Source organism: Phoxinus phoxinus (assembly GCF_949152265.1).
Source record: "Phoxinus phoxinus genome assembly, chromosome: 12".
In the NCBI taxonomy this organism is placed as follows: Eukaryota; Metazoa; Chordata; class Actinopteri; order Cypriniformes; family Leuciscidae; genus Phoxinus; species Phoxinus phoxinus.
The window spans coordinates 35313591-35339948 of record NC_136887.1 but is presented as its reverse complement, the minus strand read 5'-3'; the positions used below and the strand labels follow the sequence as shown (position 1 = coordinate 35339948).

Below are 26358 nucleotides of genomic sequence, written 5' to 3'. Positions count from 1 at the left end.
AGAATGAATTTGCTTTGGCAGAAAAGCAGATATGTTTATTAAGCACTTTTAATATGTCAGAAAATTCAGCTCAATATAATACAGGAAATTAAATTTCAAAATGTGAACATTTTCGATGTACACGGTCAGCTATTTACAATCAAACTTCTCCTTAAACGAACTCCAAGGCTCAGAACCAAAACAGCTGAACTAAAGGAGGAGAACAGATGGCTTGAGATTTCTGAATACTGTCCAGGGCTCATCTTCATCTTAAAAGTGTCCTTGTCCCAGGCTTAGTAAAGTGCCTTTTTCTGTAATTCTTCAGAGGACAAGCTTTCTGATGCAAGTTACACCCAATATGGCCTTTCTCATAGCAAACAGATGTCTGAAACCCAGTCCACACCCACCCGGTCCTCCCTCCCCCACAGAGACCTTTTTTGTATCCGTACTGGGTTTTAACTTTGGCTTGAGGAGTATACATTTCAAAAACCCGATCCTGGAATCACAATATTACTGTGGTTTGCTGCTTGGCATGAGTAAAAAGCACAATGACCTTTCACTGACCTTATAATCAGAAGTCCCTGACATCGCCTGCACACAAACAAAACATTTTCTTTGCATTTTCTTCAGTCGCTGAGAACTCTGCATTTAGCACCAAACTCTGTAGTTAACGATACACGTCAGTTGTTTAAATATGCAATTATGTAAATAGAGGAAAACAAACAAACAAACAAAGACAGGTCCCACAGGGACTAAATAATGAAGCATGGTAAAGCCAGAGTTACTCTTCCTTAAGGGCATCCATAATGCTACAAATATAATATAGCGTTAAAATGACGGAATAAGACGTTTGTGGTTCGGGCCTGTGAGAAAAATAATACAAAATAATTATAGCAGGCGACGCCAAAACATAGCACCATGATAATAGCAATACAGCACACACGGAAGAGGCTTTTTCTCCAAAATAAATATGTGCGAAGAGTAAACTAAGACTGGTTTCATAATTTTATGAGTGCACCCAACGACTAATGGAGACTTTAAGAGACTCAAGACGTGAATATGGCAGAAAGTTTGTGATGTTTGTCAGAGGAAACAACGTACGCCGGCGGCACACTGCTGTCAGTTGCACTTATACAGGTCAAGACAAACAGAAAAATTTACATTTCTTCTTTTAAAGTTAAAACAAATAAACAAAGCATTAAAAGGCACAAAAAAAAAAAAAAAAAAAAAAAAAAAAACTAAATACAATTTAGGTTTTTTTCTTTCAAAAAAGGAAAACAAAGGAAGAAAGTGCATCCACTGCCTATTAAATATTAATGCATTAAATTAAAAGCGTCTGTGTGCATCATGGTCACCACAAGAAGGCTGGAGCGTCGACAGGCACGAGTACTAATGTGCATCACCGTTGGCCGACAATCCCCCCTTCAGTTCTTTCATTTTCCTTTCTTCTTGAGATATTCCACAGAGAAATGCGAGAAATGGTTTCAGTTCTTTTGCGGATGAAAGCGATCACTTTGGCACAGTCTCTTTCTGAATGACGAATAACGATTAAGACATCTGAAAAAGCATCAAAACTACCCAGGTCAGTATTGGAGAAGTTATTGTCATGCTTACTGTAAATATATGAGTGGTTCTCAAACTTTTCAGGCCAAGTACTACCTTCGAATAAATCAAAGTGCCCAAGTACCACCCAAGTAAGATAGCAGCATAGACCGAGTTATTTATAATATACATTCAATAACATTCAGCAATATTATTGATTTGACTGCACTGACATTATTGGATGAGAACTGAGTTGAGCTGGATGATGGCATCACTCTTTTCTCCAGAGCTGCTTTTTCAGCTCAAGTTCAATTGAACCGAATCAACACTGAACAATGACACCATTATCTTTTTAAAGCTGCTTTACAGCTAAATTAAATTCTATTTGCATCATTGATCATTATTTTCCTGTTCATTAGTGTAAAGCTGCTTTGAAACAATCTGTATTGTATAGCGTTACATAAAGGTGATTAGACTTGCAGTACACAAACCATAGTTTGAGAACCACTGACATGCATAAATTCATATTTTTACTATGGTTATCTTAGAGGCCATGTGATGTTTATAGAAGTTTATTTTTAAAAAAGAGAAAAGCTTCACACTCTACATCATTTATAAACATCACAATGCTATAAAAACTACGGAATTACAGCTTTATGTAATAATACACTGTGAATCTACATGACAATTTAATAATACTGTGAATGTAAGTTACAAATGTGCTACAAAATGGCCAATTGACATGCAAAAACTAAATTTATAAACAGCATCTACTCACCATTTATAGCGGCGTCTCTTTTTTGCAGTTTATCCCAGGGTCCGATCCTTCAATCTGGAGCTGTAAGGCTTGTTTCAGGCTTAATTCCGTCTCCCCTATTGGGTAATTGTCCAGTAGGTCCTGGTGGCCCCTGCTGGGAACGGTTCTGGGGACTGAAACTCTCCCAAGAAAAACCTGGTTTCCCTGTAGGTGGTATTTGGGGTTGGTCATAATGCCGTTCCTCTTCTTCTCTGCACAGCTCTGGGCCTGAATGTAAAACTGCTCTTGCGATTGGACAGAGTCCACGGCGTTAGACCTGCCCACTATAATCTTACACTGAGGATCTTTAACTGCAATGCTGGACACTGGCTTATTCAGCACAAGGCTTTTATCAAACTGAGTCAGCTCATACTCAAGAACCTGACCTTGTGAATAAGAACTATTCTTGCTTTTCTTCTTTTCACTTGATGTTCCCTTGTTCGAGCAGTTTTGGCCGTTCTTGGATGCTTTGGTGGACTTGAGGCCTGGCTTCACCTGACTCCAGTCAAACTCGCTGGTTGGAGAGCCAGGTTGAGTGCCGATGGATCTCGTGGTTGAGGAGGGAGAAACGATGGATTGTCGACTACGACTGCGAGGCAGCGAATGCTGCTGGATCTGCTCGATAAAAGAAAGGGCATGGACGCTGTCAATGGGAACAGTTTGGGCAGTCGCAGTGGACGAGGTGGTCCTCAGCGAAGAGTTCTTTGAACTTTTGAGCGAGTTATTGGAGAGGGAGGACTTCTGCCGGTCCACTGTTGAGTCTGGAGACTCTGACGGTGAGCTGAAAGCATGAACAGGTCCGTTGGATTGTCCTCGCCCCGCATGAACATCACCAGCTCCCGTGCTTCCAGAGCTGCTAGACTTTATAGTGAGGGACTGGACTTTCCCTGCAACTGAAACTGGGATTTGTTGCTCCATAGTGTGGACCGGAGATGGGCTACAGCCATTGAGACTTGAGGCACCATATTTCTCCAAGAGTTTGATTATGGAGCTGTGACCACCTTTGGCTGCCACTCTCATGGCAGTGCGTCCAAATTGATCAGCGTGATTAGGATCCGCACCATGTTCTAGAAGAATCTGAACCGCGTCAATGTGCCCCTCCTGAGCGGCGATTCCCAGAGCTGTCGCACCCTGGTTACATGTGTGGTCTACAACAGTGCCGTTTTCAATCAAGATCTGAACAATCTTTATGTGACCCTGCCAAGCTGCCGACTGGAGAGCAGATCGTTTCTCGTTATCACATGAGTTTACATCTGCATGGTAGTTGATTAGCAACCTGACCATCTCTACGTGGCCTTGCCAACACGACACATGCAAAGCCGTTCTCCCTTCCATATCGCTGGCCTCAACATTGGCGCCATTTTCGAGAAAGTACTCCGCCATTGCCAAATGATTCTCAAGTGCAAGGATGTAAAGAGTTGGGCGACCGTCTGCATCCTTAAAGTCGATATCCGCCCCGTGGCTCAGCAACAACTCCACGATGTCTCTGTGTCCCTCTAGTGCTGCAACTCGGAGAGCATTTCTCCCATCATACCCTCTCTGGTCGATACATGACTTGTTCTCCACCAAGATATGTACACAATCATAATGACCCTCTTGAGAAGACAGAATCAAAGGGATACGTCCATCGTTGTCAATCTCTATGCAGCGGGCACCTTGTTCAATAAGAGCATCACATACTTGTCTGTGTCCCTCAAAAGAAGCCATGTGTAATGGTGTCCAGCCTGCATCATCTCTGTGGTTTTCATCCAGTCCTCTGTCCAGCAGAGTTCGAACAACCTCTACGTTCCCCTGTGCAGATGCTATGCTAAGCACAGTCCTGCCTTCGCTGTCGATACTGTCCACTGCGGCGCCCCAGAAAAGAAGAGTATTGACAACAGAAGCGTGTCCCATGGACGCCGCAGCAAGCAAAGGTGTTCTCCCGTTGTTATCCGTATGATCGACATCCGCTCCTCCTTCTAGAAGCAGATCAACCACATCCACATGGCCTTCGTAGGCAGCCACTAGAAGTGGAGTCATGCAGTCTTTATCGCAGTGATCCACCTCGGCTCCACGGTCGATCAGGAGACTCACGACCGCGCCGTGGCCCTTACTAGCCGGCACGCAAAGAGCCGCGACCGAGAGCGCTGTCCTTCCATCAACATCCTCGTGGTTTACCTCAGCCCCATGATCCAGCAAATGCTCAACAATTTCTCTGTGGCCCATGTATGCGGCAGCGATCAGCGCTGTTCGTCCTTCATTATCCGCCTTGTTGACTTCGGCTCCATGCTGAAGAAGGTTGAGGACTATATCTTCATGACCTCCCCAAGCGGCAGCTCTCAGGGCAGTTCTGCTGTCGGCGTCTGCGCAGTCCACTTTAGCACCTGCATACAGGAGAGCAGACACAACTTCTGAGTGCCCTCCCCAGGCAGCAGACCTAAGAGCGGTCCAGCCATCATGATCCGTGTGATTAATGTTAGCGTCACACCCGATGAGACAGTTGACCACCTTGGTGTGGCCCTGTCTAGCAGCCAGAGTAAGTGCAGTCTGTCCATGGTTGTCTGCCAACTCCATGTTGGCTCTTCTAGAGATAAGAAGGTTCACAACATCCAGATTCCCGCTGTACGCAGCATTGGCTAAAAGAGTTCTCCCGTTGGAGTCGGTTTGATTAACAGAAGCGCCGTTGTCTAGTAGAGTTCGAATAGAGTCCTCACGTTCCAAGGCCTGCTGCACGATGCATGAAGCATGGTCATCTTCGTTGCTAACGTGAGCCCCAGCTTTGACAAGTAGTTGAAGCACCTCCTGTTCTTTAGGGATAGAAGTGGACAGGGAGTCTTTAGCAGGGGTGCCATTCCACACCATCCAAAGGGCGAGATTAAAGGGCTCGATCTGCAGGTTAGAGTTGATCAGGTGGTAGGCAAACTCCTGCACCTCAAGAGGTTTAAGCTGCTTTGCTCTGCACGTGTAGCTCATTGCCATCATTCTGTGTCCTTCGGCTGCATTGCAAAGGTATTTTTGTGTGCAGTGCTTAACATCCAGGAGCCATTCAGCAAAGCTGTAGTGAAACAAGATCTTAGTGCTGCCAAGTCCATTAATAAGCAGCTTGGAGAGAATGTCCATCTTCTTCTGAAAGTCCTCCATCGTCAAACTCATGTTTTTAGTCCAAACTGCGTGATAGAGCTCCCTGACAGTCAGCGGCCTGCAAGCAGCCAGAATAACGTTCAAGATAGCCTGGACTTTAGCAAACTGCTTTCTGACAAACAGTCTCTGGCAGAGCCAAAGGTAAAGTCCATTCAGTGTTCCCGGGATGTCTCGAATTTCCCGCAGCATGATGAAGTTCTCAACCACTCCGTCAAGAACGCGTTCAAGGTACAAGAAGCAGCCGCTGCTCTTGATGTGGAGCTGGTTCAGCATCTCTGCGGTCTCCTTCGTGAGGTGCTGGCGTAGCGCCTCCTCCTGGTCTAGCCGGTGGAGGATGTATTGTTGGACATCTTTCACGATGTAGGCTTTCCGTAGGTCATCTAGGCTGATCTTTCGGAATCCTACAGAGAGGACAGAGACAAAGGGCGATTAGTTTGGCTTGAAGTTTGTACATTGCTAGTTGTCACATTTGATCACGGTGAGGTTTACACATAAATGACTCAGTAAGCTGATAGCTGTAGATTGCTTTGAGTATCAGCCTGAGAACTTGACATACATTGTGGATAAAGTGATAGCAGAATTTTAGAAAACTGGGTCACAACTCTGAGCAGACAACACTGACTTTTCATATTTGATCTGGTGATGTCAACTGACAAGCATCTTTATAAAAGTTTGGGTTTTAGGTAAACAAATTAGGTGCGCTGTTGAACTTTTTGTGTAGCAGTTTTATAGCTATGCTGGTAAATAAACGAGATAAAAGACCTTCAGAAACTATATGTATAGTTCCCACAAGACAATACTAATTTTAAATTATTCATCCAAAAGTTTACAAAAGTTTCCATCCGCTTGGTTCCTAGTGTGTCTTCTTGAGCATCAATAAATGTTTGCACCAATTATTTAAAAAAAATAGTGTGTCCCTCATTTGTCCTCAATATGAAATGCATATGAAATGTAGAAAACCAAGGAACATGCATAAGGATTTTTTAAATAGTGGGCAGCTTCACTACTCTGGACAAAGCAGGGACTCAAAACTATGACAAAACAAAAAAACTCATTGCTCCACACCATCAAAAAAAAAAGAAAAAAAGATGATGTTTATGTCATTTATTCGTTATTTTGCCTTGTGGAATATATGTAAATATCTGTCCAATAGCTTCATCAGGCCAATACTTATATAAAACAAAATGCATTTTTTAAATGGTAAACATCTTGCAGATACAACAAGAGGAGTGCAAACACACACACACACACACACACACACACACACACACACACACACACACACACACACACACACACACACACACAGAGGTGACAGATAAAGGCACTTTTCCTGCAGAAAAGATGAGTGGAATTTGCTTTGTTTTCTCTAGAAAATAAAACAAGAAGTGTAATGATTCCTGTGGCAGAACTAGGTCACATCTGCAACTTCACAAAGTTTGAGGCGTTCTCAAGAGTTGCACGTAAACTGTAAAGAGATTTTGCTGAATAAAACAAGGCAGAACCAAGAGTTTTACAAACAAGCACTTATGCCAACAGATGTCAACAGCTCAGGCATTCTGCTTCAGATAAGTGCAAATTCCATAGTTTTATCTGGGTCGGCATGCCTGTTTAACAAGGGCCCGAAGGGCAGATCAAGACTTTAATGCAAAAAAATTTATTTACAGTTCCCATGGACTCAAGAGGTCAAAAGAAAAGGAAAAAACATGAACTCCTCTAAGGTCGTTCACATATGTCTTAATCTTTCTGTAGCCCTACTGGTGAGAGAGCAGCAAAACATTTTTTTTCTTCATGTAATTTAATTGGTCGCTCACTCGTGCAATCTATACGAGTCTATTTTCTATGGGAAAGAGGATAAAAACAGGCCTTCTTCCTCTCTGAAAGGAGTACGTTTACAACAAGTAAATACACTATACTTAAATTCAAGCCCCAGAAAAGTGTTCAGACAAACCAGCAACACACACACAAAAACAGAATACAGATTACATCTTTCCTGGCCAGTCCCTTAGTGTTTGAAAAGTTCACAAAACCCCTTTGAATGAGATTATATAACGTCCATCTTTCTGAAAGGGCTCAGGAGTTATTATCTTTGTCTTTGGTGCTTAAGGCCCGAGGCTGCCGTCAACAGCTGAGGTTTCCCAAATAAAACCTGTGTGAAATTTAAACCGGAGCATGAATGACAACAGAGGCACACCTGTGGACAATCATCCCGCCTTCCATGCCAGCCTTTCTTCTTCTTCTCCTCCTTCATACCACTGGCTTTCAATATCCAGTTATTACATAACATTTAGATCCAGTTTACCTTTCACAATAACCGGGCTAGTCAAAACCATGCAGGTTTGAGCCCCGGCCCGGTTGAGGTTTGTTTCGGTCATTAGTGGACGAACTGACCCAGACCTTCACCCGGCCATTACACACACACACACACACACACACACACACACACACACACACACACACAACGGTCTCCATGCCTTGAGCTTGTGCGGCTCCAGATGAAGGAAATAGAAAGGCTGAAAGAGGAAGGGGCCTTGTATGGGGACTAAAAGTGGGGCAGTGGAGTAGATGACCCAAATATGTTATTTGGCCAGCGGGCCTGCATGTAAGTAACTCGTCTATTTAAGTAGGTTGTTGGGTTTGGAAAACTGCCACCAGTTAAAGAGTTCACAGGGTTTAGAATGCGGATAACAAATTACTGTCTATCTAGTAAACACTGGAGTCAATTCAAGAGTTCAGAACATATTCAAGATTAAGACTCGTTTTGTTGGTTCTGTGACATTATTCTTATTTATTATTACTTGATAAAATCAATACAATAATCCTATACTATTTTATTGCTGTATTTCAATCAATGTTGTTTTCTTCAACGATGACGCAATTATTTCGTTGACGCACCTTTTTTTTATGACGATAACGTTACGATGACTAGCTAAAAATGGCTCTAAGGTGACTAAAACATGAAGAGACGTTTTCGAGTTTTCGTTGACGAGACGAGATGGAACGAAAAGTATTATAAGTCTGACGTTCACAATGCATGTAATTTCTGCCTATTTTGCGTGAAATCGGTCTGTTTTGAGCAACAAAGAAAGTATCAGCAATGCCGCATTCTAATCGTTGTTTTGGGTACGCCCACCACCCGGCTGCCGCGCACCAGATTCCACACAACAACAACCAGTGTTGCCAGACGTACGATATTTATCGTATTTGTACGATAATTTTGACCTCTGTACGATCAATAATGAAAAAAATCCCATAGTGTACGATAATATCAGAATTGCCCGCAAATTAGTTAAAATATCCCGGAATCTAGATTGAGCGAGCAAGAGCGTGCATGTGTAGCGCGCGCACAGCAGAGAAAGGGAGCGAGAGACCTTGCGCGTGTGTGCTAGTGTGCGTGTGTGCCTCACGAAGCGCATGTAAGGACCCAACCAATCGAATTATTCAGAAAGTCTAGTTTATTATGCAAAGGGTTTAAGGTTAACTGTTGTTTTATGAATTGCAACACTTGCTGCAACCTGTCAAACCTAAGCCCATTTCCAATACTTTTTAACCTAAATTAATTTGTTAAAGACTACTTTTTTTTTTTTTTTTACTAAAATTGACTAAAACCTTTTTGTGTTTTCGTCGACTAAAACTTGACTAAAACTATCAAGTTTATGAGTGACTAAAATGTGACAAACTAAAAAGTATTTTCATCAAAAAGACTAAGACAAAGACTAAAACTAAAAGGGCTGCCAAAAACAACACTGATTTCAATGTTACTTCGGGGACGGGCGGGAATCTTTAGACACCTCACGATCTGATTGCGGAAATTATTCTTGATCTATATATTTTTTTTCTTAATAATTCATTAGTTTAACGACTTTGAACCTCAAATTTATTTGAGCATTTTTATTCAATTACTTATAAATGAATGAATATTAAATCAAATTGTGTGTTAAGTATTAGGTGTGCAACAATACAAATGTCACGGTTCGGTTTGATACACCATATCTCACGATACACTAATCGCACAATAGTTTCAACAAAATTTATTAAAATAGTAAGTTTTCCACAATTACCATTTATATGGTAAACAGGTAACAAAAAAATACTAAACAATGAAATGCAATATGTGATATTACATCAGGATAGGACTTGAATAGGCCTGCATTTGGGCAGGTCAATGGTGACAAGAATAGAAATATGAATAATTTTCTATGTACATTTCTGAAATGCATTTTCTGTAAAGCTGCTTTGAAACAATATGTATTGTGAAAAGCGCTATACAAATAAATTTGAATTGAATTGAATTAATTAAACTTAGCCAAAAAATATAGAATTATGTTAGACACATATTTACACTCTCAGACTACATACATTAAAAAAAGTTTAAAATATTGTATTTAAAAAAAATTTTTTTTATATAATAATTAATAAACATGGCAATCAAATGTGTGACCTTATGGGTTTCTTCATTTTGGGTGAAATATATACAAAACATATTGACGCCATTCACAATACATACTGTATTTTAGTATCGCAATATATTGTGACATGATATATTGAGACACCCCTAATTAAGAACTTATAACTAAATGCAGTCTGAAAACATCCAAGCAAATGTACGGTAGTAAAAGCGAACATAGAAATGCATTACAAGCAATAAACAAAAAGTGCTTCCAGTATCTGAAAGTTTTCCAGACAAGCACAGCGAGAGATTTTTCTCTTTTTCTCAGTTTTATAGCAGATCTAGAACATATCAGATGTTATGTCCCATCATAATACATTCATTTTCCTTAATAAAAGCATTGAGTGCATTAATCCATTTCCACAGAGTTCGGTGTGCTTTTGTCCCGTGTGAGCGGCGGGTCAGAAACCGCTACACCTGCGGATGAACAGACGCGCTGCTGTTATATTCACACGGAGGCTCGGGAGATGCTGCAGGCTGTCTGAGAGGAAACTGGATCTTCAAGCATAAATGAATTCATCAATCATACGACAGAACCACAGACAGGTGTGCTTACATAAGGAGTGGCCATTGTGAGCAGCTTGGGTGTGTGAACCTTCATATGCACATATAGAGCCAGCGCGAGTTCCCGGAGGAAATCAAATCTGGGTTTGTAACTTTGTACAAACACTGTAAAATTCAATTCCAGGACTTTTCAAGCACTCATTTTGGGGGGTTTTCAAGGACTACAATCAGAGATCTCACTTATCAAACAATATATTAATTATCTAAGGTAAATAGTTAAACAAAATGCAACACAATCAATGACTGTGGAAACTTTAACCATTGAAAGGACACCATGACAAAGATATCGCTTTCCTTAAGCCTTGTTTATACTCGACGCGTCCGCATGAGCGCGAAGGTGCGCGCGGCAAAAATTACGTCATTGCGGTGTGGGCAGTCGCGCGCGTTGGGTGCGCAAAGGCCCATTTCACCTGGCGGTGTGCACGGCAGATTTTGTAACGCATCCGAAGATGAACGACTTCGAGCCGAATCTGCCCGAGCACGACCTTCTCATCACACCAGCACCCAGTTTGCGTGTCTAAATTAGTTGCTTACATTTAATAAATAATCATACAATAGCATAAAAAGCCTTTTTAATGAACATAAAGGTCCATGTTTAATACAAATGTACACGAAAGTTAATGAAATGTTTAGCGAAATTTGAATTTTTTTTAAGAGATTGTAAATTTAGTTGTATACATACTTGTATTCCCATATAGGCTAGCCTACAAATATTTTGTTCTAATGGCACACGTAATAATCTCCGGGTTTACTGGGTTTTACACGATTATTTTTGTATTGGTGGTGGTATACTAAAATAAACATTGTCACGTGCTTATCTTTCTTCTTCTCACCGATTCCTGATGTTTAATTACTCGAGTCGCCCCCTGTCGTTTCAAAGAATAGTACAACGGCGAGCGCGTCAAGTATAAACGCCTCGACCGTTTGGAGAGGTGCGCGAGCTGTCTGCGGAGCCAGGCGAATGTATAAACAAGGCTTCATTCACACGTTTTTTTTTCCCCTCACATAAATATATGATTGACCTGAAGAATGAAAGATGTATCATGTACTTGTATATTTATATGAGGAATATCACACTGATCAGACGGGTCGCAGTGTTGATTTTGTGTGAAAAGATTGTTTTATCAATAAAATTAAAACACTAATTTCAAAATGCAAAATTAAAACACTAAGTCTTTCAATAATTCAAGCCTTTTCAAATACTTTTTATATATATGGCTATTTTCAACAGTTTTCCAGGACTTAAATTTCAAAACATCAATAATGTTTCAATTACATGAGTTTTACATGAGTTTCAATAATGTCTCAAATTATGCTCTAAAGATAGTTTTTATTCTCCTAAAGCATGTTAGGAGACACATCAGTGTCACTGTTACAAAGTTCATCAACTATGAAACAAATTAAATATTTAGCTGTAAAGCAGCTCTACAGAAGACAAGTGTCATTATCCAGCTCAATTCAATGCTGATTAAATATCAATGTTGCAAAGTTAAAGTCATTATTCAGCTCAATTGAGTTAAAATGTCATTCTAATTTGAAACTGTCAGTGCATGTCTTTGAAACCCTGAGGAAGATTTATGCTTAAACTGTAACCGTAAACTGCATTAAATAAAGTATAGCAGCCAGGAATCGGCAAAAGCATCAGATTATCATTAGATTAGTCAATGATCAGAACAATCAGGACGTCGTTGAGATGATCTGGGGTCGATTTGGCCTTTCCAGTCTGTCAGATGTTAAGCCCTAAACCCCACGCACATGTGTGTCTTGATTACGTCTATTTTAACTCGCTCTCTGTACGTGCGGTGAGGTTTCTGCATGAATGAAGCATCGCTCGACCTCGATCGCCCCACACATGCGCGCGTCCGCGTTTGTAATTATGTGAGTTGAGCTCTTACCAAAAGAGAGCAAAGTTTCCCTAAAAATACACTTGAATCAGCAAACTTCCCGAACACAAGCTATTCAAGAGAGAGAGAGAGAGAGAGAGAGAGAGAGAGAGAGAGAGAGAGAGAGAGAGAGAGAGAGAGAGAGAGAGAGAGAGAGAGAGAGTCAAGCATTATGAGCATTGAATCATTATGTACAAGCATTAGATCATGTACGGACATGTTCTCGGCTGCAGATGGAGATGAAAGACTGTTGCTCTATTGTTGAACTGTATGCAATAGTATGATATCATAGATATTATTTTACTTAAGTGCCCCTACTATGCTATTTTAAAGGCTACTAATGTTGTTTTGGCGTCTCCTGCAACAGGTTCACATTCATCCAAGGTCAAAATCAGCTCTTTTCTCTCAGTCTCTGAAACGCTTCGTTTGAAGAGTCAGTCTCTCTAAGCCCCGCCTCTCTGAGAGCTGCTCTGCTCTGATTGGTCAGAAAGCAAACGCTCATTATCATATCTGAATCTCAGCTCTTGATCACAGTGATACGAACAGTAAGGATGGCGTGGGTTTTACCGTATCAATCTCAGAACCGAACTCTTCCAGTCTCAGATACACTACAGTGTTTGAGGGCGGAGCTAAGAGATGCCAATCAGCCAATCAAGACCACAGGCTGGCATTATGCTAATTAGGTACAAATAGGGGTGTGCGATATTACGATTTTTGATCGTGGACGATTAAAATGTCTCCACGATCTGCTTTTGAAGAAATATCGTAGGATCGTCCATTTTATCAGTTTGCATTTCTGGCGCCTCCGTCTCAACATGACGCGACTTATATTCACATGAAATGCAGAGGAACGGGACACTGTAGTTCATAAAAATGTATTATTTGCATGTGCTTTAAAGCCTTGCCGGTTAAACATGTCATTTGCTGCTGATGCGCTGTTCTAACGGGCGCTTTTCTGAGCGCAATAGACCCGACGCGCACATGCACTAAAAGCCTGTCTAACAGCGCCTGTTACTGAACTAAGTTATCTTTCGAGTCTTATTGCGCTAATACTGTCAAATACACAATAGGTTTACATAAACAAAGTTGGTTATGTCTAAAGTGAAAGAACAATAGAAAAAATGAAGAAAAAATCTGCTTGTCAAATGCGTGTATATTAGACTTGTTGCGCGCAGATCTTAAAGTGACAGTAGCCCTAATAGTAAACATGCTGCCGCTTGTCCTTAAAGGGACAGTTACCCAAAAATAAAAATTCTGTCATTATTTACTCACTCTCTAATGTTGTTCCAAACCTGTATTAATGTATTTCTTGTGCTGAACACAAAAGAAGATATTTTGAGGAGTGTGGCTAACCGGGCGGTTGCTGGTCCCCATTGACTTCCATAGTAGGAAAAAACTATTATGGAAGTCACTGGAGTACATCAACTGTTTGTACATCAACTTTTATTTTCAACAGAAGAGGGAGACTTATTCGGGTTTAAAGCGGCTTGAGAGAATTACAATTTTTGGGAGAACTATCCCTGTTAATAAAACAACAAAATACAAAGAGCATCTCACTCACTCTTGACTGAGAACTTTAATAGTAGCTTTAATAAGAATCAATGTAAATTTCAATCAATGTATACAGTGAAGTCTATGTTGTGTTTTATTTTCATATTTGTTCATTTAATTACTTTCTTCAATGCTGTTAAATACACCTGTAGCTGAAAAAATTAAGCACTGTTTATTTAATTTGTATATTAAGTTTATATAGTGTTATATAGTGTACTAGTGTATGTGTATCTTTGTTCTTAATTTTTAATAACAAAGACAATGACAAATATTTTTTATCTTCGCCACTTTGGCCTAAATGTCTGCCATTCTTTTTTATTTTATATTTTGTTACCTAAGGCTTTGTTTTTAAAATAGGGACATTAGTTTGGCTGTGATGCTCAGTCACTTGCAAAATAGTAAAACCAACTTGATAAAATCGTGAATCGTGATTTTCCTGAAAAAATCGTGATATGATATTTTTGCCATATCGCCCACCCCTAGGTACAAACCTACATTGGAAGTGAGACTGAATTACTGACGACTCGTTTCAGTTCAGAATCGATTCTTTCCTTTAGGAGATAAAAATATTTATCTGCATATTTTAGATTCACAAACAGCTCTAATACACACTATATGAAAAAGCATAATAGGGGCACTTTAACTTTACTTATTCTACACTGAAAGTGTAGAATAACTGAAAACTGAACACTGACAACTGAAAACTCATCTCTTCCGTGAGCACTTGACATAAAAAAATAAAATAAAATAAAAAAAAACGTCTCCTTTACCCTCCCTTGTTTTGGCTTATGCTACTCTGAGCAATTCCAGAACTTTGTATTTTGAGCACTTCTTGCGTTATTTTTGCTTCTTCACGATGACTCGCTTGTTGTAGTCCTCAGTTGTAAGTCGCTTTGGATAAAGGCGTCTGCTAAATGACTAAATGTACACAATTTCTCATTGCATGATGTCGTGTTCAACACAAGTGAAGCTCTATCGTCAGCAATAAAGTAGACACTTTAAAATTATTATAAATATAATCAAATATATTTTTTATTATTATAAAATAATGAAGAAATAATTGATAAAACAATGTCTTTAGTATTGTACAACAGTAGACAAAGTTTCCATAGCTTAAGTTTAATTTTTCACATTAATATTCAAGCATTTGGCAGATGCTTATATTCAAAGCGACCAACTTTTTATAAAAAAAATTTGGCAAATTTTATATCACGATATATTTATCTTAATTTCGGTCGATACGATAGAATTCTGATATCGATATGAATAATATAAAAGCCTCAAAAAACTGCCAAGAACGCCCACAGCGGATGTTGTACCTACAAACTTATGAAAAATGAATTTGCCAAGTCATGACACCTCGATGAAATTAATGTTCATCTTTTATACAAGCAAGAAATGTGAAATCACTGTCAAATAAACAAGAATCTCAACTTTATTAATATGAATATCTTTAACTCTAAACAAGAACATAGGCTGATTAAATTATTCTTATAGATTGAAACAAAAGTGCGTCAGCCAGGATAAAGAATATTAAAAGTGCTCTGAGTTGCTGCCGAAAACTGAAAAAAAAGAGATCAGCCAATCAGGAGACAGGATTCTCCTCTGTGCGATGACAGCTCAAGGTACGGGATTTTTGCAGGAAAGACAGCGACACACACACACACTTCCTGATCTTTCAGTCCGTATGAAGCATGAGCTCAAATGCACATTTTACTAAATTGTCACTTGCCTTAATATTTGCGCGCTGTGAACTGATCAGCGCATAGAATATGAAGAATATGAAACGCCTCAGGAGTCAGCTGTCAAAAACGGGCCTAAACCAGCACTAAACACACACAAACCAGCACACACACAGACCAGCACTAAAACACACACAGACCAGCACTAAAACACACACAGACCAGCACTAAAACACACTCGGCAATCGACAAAACCACAGAAAATACACATTATTTTTTGTCAACATCGCACAACCCTACTTCAAACTCGTTTAAACCGGCAGCAGTGCAACTCATATGATGGTTCTGCACTATTTACCACAGATTAACCTTTGACCCCTGAGCCCCGTCGCCATGGGAACAGCACAGAGGTCACAGAGGTCGGCCCCTCACACCCAAACACGGCTAACGGTCAAATGTGTTAATGAATAAGTGTGTGCATGTCGGGTGAATCTGACTCGGACTCGCTAACAGAGTGCAGGTGCATCTCAAGCACTGAGCGACTCAGACTCTATATGTAATATATGATATATAATATCTCAATATGTGTTATTTATTTACCATGCTACATATGACATGATCTATACATATATGTTTTTTGTTTTTGTTTTATTATATTAATGCTTTTGCAACATTGTGATATACACAGTCCTGCTAATAAAGCTCATTTTAAATTTTAAATCTGCCAATTTCATCCAGGAAGTAGTTCTGATTGGATATGCTGTGATGTTTCTAGCTAATATGAACAGCGTTACATTAGTAGACGACAGAATAATGTGCATGAATGTTTATTCAGGAAATGAATAGAGTGAATTTTGCTGTGATGCTGGTGTTTATAATCTGCGGTTTAATGCTGAACACGAACCACTTCAGGATTTCAGTTGATCTTCTGGTCTGAGGTCAGTGTTTACTGGTCACGGATGTTTACTGTGTGCCGCCACACACACACACACACACACACACGGACAGAGTGTATTTTTACTACCGTTTGACCTGGATTCTGAAAACCTGCCACCTGTTCCTGTGCTAAGAGACACACACACACACACACACACTGCAAAAACGTCTCCTCCGGAAATCTGATATTACAACCTTGAGCACATTAACATATAATTATATAATAATAAGCCACATTTATGCATCAATGCCACATTTACATATCTCAACGTCCACAAACACACTGCAGATATATTTGATTGTCAATTCACCTTTTAGCGCTTAATCTTGTTCTACACACAGTTTTTGTGGTGCCAGATTCTAAATGTATTTTCATGACAACATTTTATATTAATATAATATAAAAAATATATTAAAAACCAAAAAAGTAGATCTAAATCTCTTTCTAAAAAAGAATAAAATGCCACAAAAGTGTAAAAATGTACAAAAAAGTGAAGAAACGTCAGAGTAAGAAAGTCTCAGGACAGATTTAACAAACTCTGTCAATGAGGGTTTTTGTTTCAGACGTTATGAGACAGAATCCATACGGCCAAAACAAGCAGCAGCGTTTATCTGTCCACACACACACACACACACACACACACACACACACTGTCTCTCTGCTCATTAGAAATATTCGCACATCTGGAGCTGATTTCCTGCAGGCGCTGAGAAACTCATCCAGTCTGAACACACAACAACTGCACTTTCCTTTAGAGCACTGGGACATATTATTATTTTATTAATAATAATATGTCCCAGTGCTCTAAAGGAAAGTGCAGTTGTTGTGTGTTCAGACTGGATGAGTTAACACATTACAATATTGTATTTAGGGATGCACTGAAATTAAAATTCTGGATGCACTTGGCCGAAAACCAAAACTGAAAATAACTTTTTTTTAAATAATAATAATATTTTTTTTTATTTTAAATGAATTGTTAATTGTATTGTTATTAGACATTTCAATTAAATGCAAAAATTTTACTGAATCCGAATTTAAAAAATACAAGCTAAGAAAATGAAGGAAAAAAAAATGCCATTTTTTGAAATTGTATTTGTAAAAATTTTAAGTAAAGTGCCATATAGGACTGGGTGGAAAATATTAATTTCTCGATTTGAATCAATTCTCACTTTGATGAACCGATATTGATTCATAAATCACTGAAATCCAAGAATCTATATTTTAGCTCCTGCCAAACAATAATCACAATAATGTTTGTGCTTTGACACTTTTGATTTGAAACATATCTCAGTTTTCAATGTCAGTGTCAGGAGTGTGTTTGAACCAATCGTCTTCCTCTTCACTGCTAGTTACAGCAGCAAATAAACAAACTACCTTGTAACCAATCAGATCAACGTGTGATCGTCAACCAGTGGATCTCTGAGCTGAGAGAGTGAGTGGAGGCGGGGCTCATTTGCATATTCATAGAACCGTGCATACTAAATGAGGCAAGGGTGTCGAGTTACATTCAAGATATTTGAAGACATTTCAAGGGAAAAAAAGTGATTTTGGTGATCAAAGATGAGTTTTAAGGGATAAAATGATTGACTACAGGGGAACTTTAAAAGGTTATTATTATAAAAACTGCTGTATGTCGAATTTAAATGTTTGTGTGATGATATTAATGTTCATTTAATAATCAAGACTGGAATTGAATTGCCCTAGAAACACAATATCAACCAATCACTGACTCTCTGATGTATAACACAAATCTGGCAATCGCAACATCCATACACAGTCGCTTCTCTGATCTGATAAACGATAATCAGATCGTCAGCTCACAGACACACAGTGAAGATGATGATGAATACTTTATTCATCACTTTCTGGAAATTCAAGCATCCAGTAGCTCACACAACTCTTACACTTACAAACAGTAAAATCAGTAATATCACACAAACACCCATTCTAACAATAAATAAATCACAACAGCCACATTAGAATCTATTGAGGAACATGCATGTTTAAAGACATATTTCTAAGACGAACTAGTTAACTCCAGCTGAATAAGAGCGGTCACCTGTGAAGAGTTTGGTGATGTGCTTGTTCTGCCGGCGTGCGGAGCAGATTAGCAGGAGCCATGGAGGGAAGAGCTCGTGATGGGCCGCCAGAAGATCAGCGATGTTCTCGGATGTTTTCTGCTCTCGGTCTCGGGTCAGACATCCCTCGTCCACCGAGTCCACCAGCACCAGCAGAGCCTGAGGAGGAGCCTTGCAGCTCAGCAGCGGCAGCAGCACACACCTGACACACACACACACACACAAGTTAACATGTACTTCATCAAAAATTCATCAAATATTCTCTGTAACATTTAATGTTTTTTAAGTATCATTTTTAAAAACATGCACATTTACAAAGGAGTTTAAAAGTCTCAGCAAGTCATTTGTAAAGGGCATTATGAAAAACTAAATTCTATGTTTTCAGTTTTTTTAATTGATCTGGATTCCGTTTTTAATGGTTCAATAAAATATGTATAAAGAAAAAGTACTTTTATAAAACTTTTTTTAATTATTAAGCACTTTACATTTCAATTTTAACAATAATAGGACCCTATGAAATGTTATATTAATTCAGAAAGTCTGCTTTAATTTTTCACAATTCTGTTTTTAATGATTTAATACAAATTTATTATCGAAAACAAAACTAACAATTAACATAATATTGTAAAATACTGTCAAATTTAACTTTTTTTTGTGTGTGCTGCACTAGAAAAGTTTACAGTTTAAATTAAAACATGGATGAAAAAATTGTGTGAAATTAATTAAATTAATGACTTTATTACTTCTGCTTTACTATAGTAATATGTCATTTCTGTCATAATTTCTTCAAATTAAACCAAACTTTTATTTTGGCGGGTTGCAGTGAGATCTCTGATTGTGTGTGTGTTCATATAGAGACACAGACGAGAACTGCGCCGCTCATTCACACAGAGACTCCAGATTTCTTTTTGCACATTAATATTCACAGACACATCGTCATTTGATTGACAGCACAGCCCTACGTTTGATTCATTCAAAATCTGCCTAATTCCCATTCCGTACAATCCATCATTTTGATTGGACTCTGCGATTCCGTCTGTGTTTTCTGCCTCGCTGACATCATGCGGCACTAGATACGGTAAGTAGTGAGTGTGTGTGAGTGCATAACTTATTCTTTGAATAATCAAACAGGAGTCGTTTCCCAAAAGCAACTTCTGTCGTTACCAACAAAGATCAATGGAACTTGCGACCAAAGTTGCTTTAGGGAAACATCAAAGCGTCCACGATTACACAGCGTCTCTTTATAACAAGCACACTCCGACCGCTGCTTGCTGAAAGCACACAATGAGCATTTTAAATGATTTAAATACATCAGATTTAATTATAAACGGGATGATTTGTGCAGTTTGAGGACAGTTTCAAAATATAATTTACTCTCTTACATCAGCTTTCAGTCTGTCCACTCAATTCCAGTCCATTTATCACACAAAGTCCAGTTAAATGGACTCGGGTTTTTGTTTGCTTTAAATGCGTGTCTGATCTCATCTCTAAACCAGCATTAAAATCAGTCCCCATAATCATCATCACAGCTTTATTATTATAATATCTGACCGAACGCTATTCATATTTGAACACTGGATATGCCGGTTGATGGAGTCTCACTGTGAGCCGCGATCTCAGCCCACGTCACACACACACTAACAGAGTGTGTTTGTGCATGAGTGTGTGTGGGTGCATGGCCTGAAATCTCCCAGAATGCACCACAGCAGAGAAATACAAGCAGATTGTTAGGTGTCATTGCATCAGTGACACACACATCACCAAATAGTAATTAATTAGGCTTGTCAATATACCAAATTATTATAAACAAAACCTCACAGGTTCCATAATCCTCAATATGAACACAATACTGAAACCTACAGCTACTATAAGCATATTGAACTTTACCATATAGTGTTTATCAGTTTATGTGATTATATTGTATGTTAGTACACTCACGTGAAATAAACAATCAAGCAGATTTGCTATATTATATTTACTCGGAAAATGTACCTAAGCCTATATTATTATTGCACAACTGTAATCTGCTAAATGTGACTATAAGGCATATTAAGATATAAACATCTACGTCATGATTTTCTGTAAAGCTGCTTTGAAATTATCTGTATTGTGAAATGCACTATGCAAATAAAACTGACATCAACTAATAGTCTACAGAAAGTGGAAGTGCTGGCATGTGCATATCCAAAACACAAAGATGTGAATCATAAACCAATGCCTGCATAAAAAGACACTGATTAAATCAAATACAATCTAGCAAACCAACATCGCCGTGTTCATGTGTCATAATCAATTACATGATTGTTCACGAAGTCACAAACACACTGACATCAGCACCTGATCAGAGGAGAAGAGTGTGTCGCGGTTTATATGTCTGAACCATCGAGTAAAACTGCTGACTCATCTCTCAGAGACCGAGATCCGCACGATCATCCTCCATCAGCTCAAGCCCTCGACACACACACACACACACACACACACACACACACACACACACACACACACACACACACAGACTCTCTCTCTCTCTCTCTCTCGCACACACTCCTGGAGTAAACCAACCCAATCAGATTCCAGATCAGCGCTCGGTCCAAACTGACCCATCTGATTCAGAACTGAGTGTGTGTGTGTGTGTGTGTGCGTTTGTGTGTGTGTGTGTGTGTGTGTGCAAGAGTGAGTGAGTGTGTTGCAGCATTTCACAAATGCATACAAAAAAAAAAAGAATAAAGCTGATGAAACGGCTCGAGACTCTTCACAACAACACACACACACACACACACAAACACACACTCTATCACACTGTTGTAGCATGTGTGCTAAAGCGCTTCAGTCATGACAGCAAAGCCACAGTGCAAAAATGGTCATATACTAAAACCAGGTTTGATATTTATATTTCTTCTGCCTTTGAGGTGAATTGTGTTGTTGACACGTTAAGCGTGAAGATGTGTGTGTAAAGATATCCAGTAATCATCAGCAGTGTGTGTGTGTCTCTCAGAGACCCGATCGACAGGCTTCAGTTTCAGCAGAACACACCAGATCCTCATCGAGGCGGAAACTGGCATAAAGACAAGCCGCTGAGTCTCTGATAGGGGTGTGTGTGTGTGTGTGTGTGTGTGTGTGTGTGTGTGTGTGTGTGTGTGTGTGTGTGTGTGTGTGTGTGTGTGTGTGTGTGTGTGTGTGTGTGTGTGTGTGTGTGTGAACCTACACTGCTCTCACGGTCCGGCTCGATTATCATGCCATCGATTCAGTTCAATCCGATATCACGATGCACTGCACCTCAATCCTCAATATTACTTCACATGTACACTCGGGCGTTAACAGCTCAGGGTGACACCGTCTGACGGGGTTTCTCAAGGTAGTGGCATCATTACCCCCTGCATGTTTTATGTGTGTGTGACATGATTTACACACAGCGTGTCTTCTCCAGGTCGAGCTCACCGGGTTGTTCATGAAAGTTGGAATGTGCCCAGATGTCGGCTTTTAATGTAGTTGGAGCATTTTAATTACTCACTCTGCCATTGCATGATACCGCGACAAAGCACGAACGTGACAAATGACGTCAGTACATTATCGGTTTGGTCTATTACTGAACCGACACCGAATCGTCCTCGTCTGCATCGCGATGCATCGTAGAAACGATTCATTTCGACACCCCAAGTCTCGACACGACCCAAACCCAACATGAAACTAAAAAAGAAAGTGTGTGCAACAGTTCTATCGTTTAATTTTCAGTAATTACAACATCATTATAATAGAGATCCATCAGTCTTCATAGCATTGTTACCAACATAATAATCTCTACATACACTATCATTCAAACATTTGGAGTCATAAATTAATACTTTTATTCAGCAAGGATGCATTAAATTGATCAAAAGTGACAGTAAAGACATTTATAATGTTACAAAAGATTATATTTCAAATAAATGCTGTTATTTTGAACTTTCTATTCATCAAAGAATCCTGAAAAATAATATATATATCAGTTTCCAACATTAATAATAATCATAAATGTGTCTTGAGCATCAGATCATCATATTATACTGATTTCTGGAGGATCATGTGACACTGAAGACTGGAGTAATGATGCTGAAAATTCAGCTTTGATCACAGGAATAAATTACACTTTATATATATTCACATAGAAAACTGTTATTTTAAATTGTAAAAATATTTCACAATTTTTACTGTATTTTTGGTCAAATAAACGCAGCCTTGGTGAGCAGAAGAGACTCTTTCACAAACATTCTCACCACAAGCGTTTTAATGATCAGAATGGACTGATACTGAATAAATCAAACACTGACTCATAAATCAAACTCAACTTGAGCTGTTAAAGACAAACACACAGTTCAATCATGTACTATTAATATCTAATATCTTCTCTCACATTCAGCACAACTGTAGAGTTCAGGAGAGACCATCACTCGGTCACACACACACACACACACAAGAGCTCTCGAACACACACACACACACACACACGACCAAAGACAAGAGTTCTCACACACACACACGCACGCACGCGAAAATCTTAAAACACGGTTTATTTAAATCCTATATTTCAATCGTATCTTTGTTCAGTTGTGTCTATTTGTTGTGACTGCTAACTTTTTATTTGTTCTTTTTTAATTACTGAGTGTTTGCTTGTCTTTAATAACGCTTTATATTTATATTAGTTCGGCTGTTTTTTCTATGGTGTTTTTAAACCACAGGCAAACGTTCCTTGTGTTCTTTAGTCTGTTAATTGTTGGTCATGATATTCAGATACAAATAAATGTTTTGGAATAAGAATAAATGTGAATGATATCCAATTTTTTTTACCTAATTGGAATCGAAACCGTGATGTCATCGTCCAGCTCAGCTCAGTTCTCATATAATGGTATCAATGCAGTCAGATCAATAATATTGTTGAATATTAAACGTCCCCAAGTAAGCAAGACAAAAGCTAATGGCGAAACAATGAGCGGCACGTGCTCCTCACCTCTTGAACGTCTCGGCCGGGTTCCTCTCACACTCCCCCGGTTGCAGTGCGCTCTGGACCGCCGGTTCCCTCACTTTCTCCTCGTAATCCGGGACGAGTCCGGACCGGCGTATCTGCGCCACCAGTCCGCGGACGAACCCGCTCACACACAGCGTGTCCGAGTCCTCGGGCCGGCAGAAGTGGAAGCCCAGACAGTGCTGGTGAAGCCCGCGGTGAACAGAACCGGGCCACAGTAACTCCGTACACAAAGCCGTCTTCCCGCTCCCGGGTCCGCCGACCAGCAGAACGCCCCACGACCCGCTCTTCCCCGGCCCGCTGACGGGCTCCAGCGGTTCTGTGGATCCCGGGGCGCTGAGGTTGTGGGTTTTCTCCTGAAGGCAGTGCTGGATCTTGTGGAAGACCCACTCGCGGCAGTAGAAGCGCTTGCCCTGCAACAGGCTGGTCTGGGCCATGATCCGAGTCCGGCGGGTCGAGATGGACTGATGGTTCAGATTGTTCCGGGCATGTTCTCAAACCCTGCGAGGGCGTCTGCGTAGACACCCGTCCATCATCATGATGATGAGTTTGAGTGACCGTTCCTCCCTGGACGAATGCAGAACTGGACCCTGAAGATAGCGGTGTTGAATGTTGCGGGCGGTTCAGACCCAATAGAGTGAAGTCTCCATCAAATCTGTTTATGACAGTTCATCATAGTGCTGATGAAACACCCTGAAACAAACAGTCAACATTAAAGCCAACATGTACTCGGTTTACTTTCTTAACATGTTTTTTAGTGAACAATCAGCTCACACTTGGTGCTAGCAATGCTAGCAACGCCATGGGTTTGATTTCCAAGAGAATACATGAACTTACAAAATGTAGAACTGATAAGAATTTAAATGTGTAGTTGAAATGCAATGTAAGTCGCTTTGGATAAAGCATCGGCCGAATGTATTAATGTATTAAACAATTAAAGTCCCCCTGTAGTCAATCATTTTAGCCCTTAAAACTCAAAATTACATATTTAAATGTTTTTTTCTTCATGCCTTACAATATCTTGAATGTAACTCGACACCCTTGCCTCATTTAGTATGCGTGGTTCTATGAATATGCAAATGAGCCCCGCCTCCACTCACTCACTCAGAGATCCACTGGTTGACGATCACACGTTGATCTGATTGGTCAAGGTGGTGTGTGACGTCAGAAACACCAGCGATTTCAAACCGTGTTTTTGAGACTGTCTTTGGTTCACTGCAGTTTTAAGCAGAAAATACTGAGCAATGCTGTCGACTTATGAACTTACACATGATTAAAGCGTATTAATAACACCACATAGACATATAGGCCTAAACAACATTAAAAACTGGATTTTTACCACAGGGGAATTTTTTTTATAACTTTATCAGTCCAACTTCACTTTTTATCAACCAATATATCATGGATAAAATGATAATTCATGCAAGTTTTTCCAGCAACCACTGAGCCATGCTGACTTTATACGATTTAGCATATACTTTTATCCAAAGCGACTCAAAAGAGTGAACAACAGAGCAACAACATTTGTAATATACAATGTCAGGTTTATTCGACAACTAGATTAGGAAGAAAGCTAGTGCCAACATTCAAAACAGCAACGAACCACTGAAACATATGCAAATATTGAGCCAACTCAAACAGTGAGGGATCAAACTCGTGAATCGGCAGAATTTTTAGGAATTTCATAAAGCTAGTACATTTGATAATGTCCTATATCATAACATAATATGATGGCGCAAAAATGCTGACTAGGTTTGACACACAGCCAGTGTCTTCTAATAGAAAACAAATCAAGACTGTAGCCAAATAACAAAACCTAAATCACCACACTACAATAAATCTCCCTAAAAGAGGAGTCAAACTTCTTAGCCTTCATTTTGAAGACAGTAGCGATCCTTTATTTACACACGTGACCTTTAAGGAATCCAAAAGTAATCCGATTACTTTAACGTTACTTTCATATCGTGATTCGTGGTGTTTAGATTACGTTAGTATACGTTTTTTTATTATGAAGTAATTTTAAAATTATAATACGGAATACATGTTAACGTAACCCTCCAATCTCTGTAACTTAAATCATTACTGTGGTAGAATAATTATACTGTAGTCGCTATTGTTTTTAACGGAAACTTTGGTCACCATAGTAAACGGCTGTCAGAGCCAAAAACGAATCTGAGCGCTGCGATTCTTCAAACGGATCTTTAAACGCCCATCAAAACAAACCCGTTCAGAACCGGACAGAAACCAGCTATCTACAGTAACGGGTCACATTAAACCAAACCCGAGCTCCGCCCGTCCCGGGTGACAAAGACTCTGAACACACACACACATATTACACGGGTCCCAGTCTCCCACCATTAGACATTGATTTTCTTATTTAAAACCATTCGTTTGAATAGTGTCGGTTATTTTAATAACGGCAATCCTGACTGAAACTGCCCGTTGACTGTGTAAACGCGAGCGACGCGACGCATCAAACAACAGAACGCTCCTGTCGGCACTGCAAGCGTCGCGTTGTTCATGATGGGAGCGTTCTAGTTTGTCGCGTCGCGTCACTCGCGTTCAGTGTAGACGCGGTGACTCTGAGTGGAACTTCGGATAAATATCTAATAAATATCTCACCTTTAGCGCGTAGGTCCTCTCAGATATCATATCTCATCCACATATGAACACTCTTATACCGGTTTTCTGTCGTTATTTCCAATCCCGAGTCTTCCGTTCACATTTTCCACTCGGGTTGTGTGTCGGTTTGTTCTGTTGAGCTCCTCCCGCAAACC

The 26358-nt window shown here is 39.7% G+C and overlaps 1 protein-coding gene across 1 annotated transcript; it reads right to left on the bottom strand.

Moving 5' to 3' along the window:
* On the bottom strand, window positions 1-26358 carry ankrd50 (ankyrin repeat domain 50). Its single transcript, XM_079631590.1, has 5 exons — window positions 26204-26358; window positions 23567-24274; window positions 18564-18784; window positions 2300-5838; window positions 1-1536 (listed from the first exon to the last, which is right to left on the bottom strand). The coding sequence occupies exons 2-4, from the start codon at window positions 24016-24018 to the stop codon at window positions 2303-2305; spliced, it is 4209 nt and encodes a 1402-aa protein (XP_079487716.1). The 5' UTR covers window positions 24019-24274; window positions 26204-26358; the 3' UTR covers window positions 1-1536; window positions 2300-2302.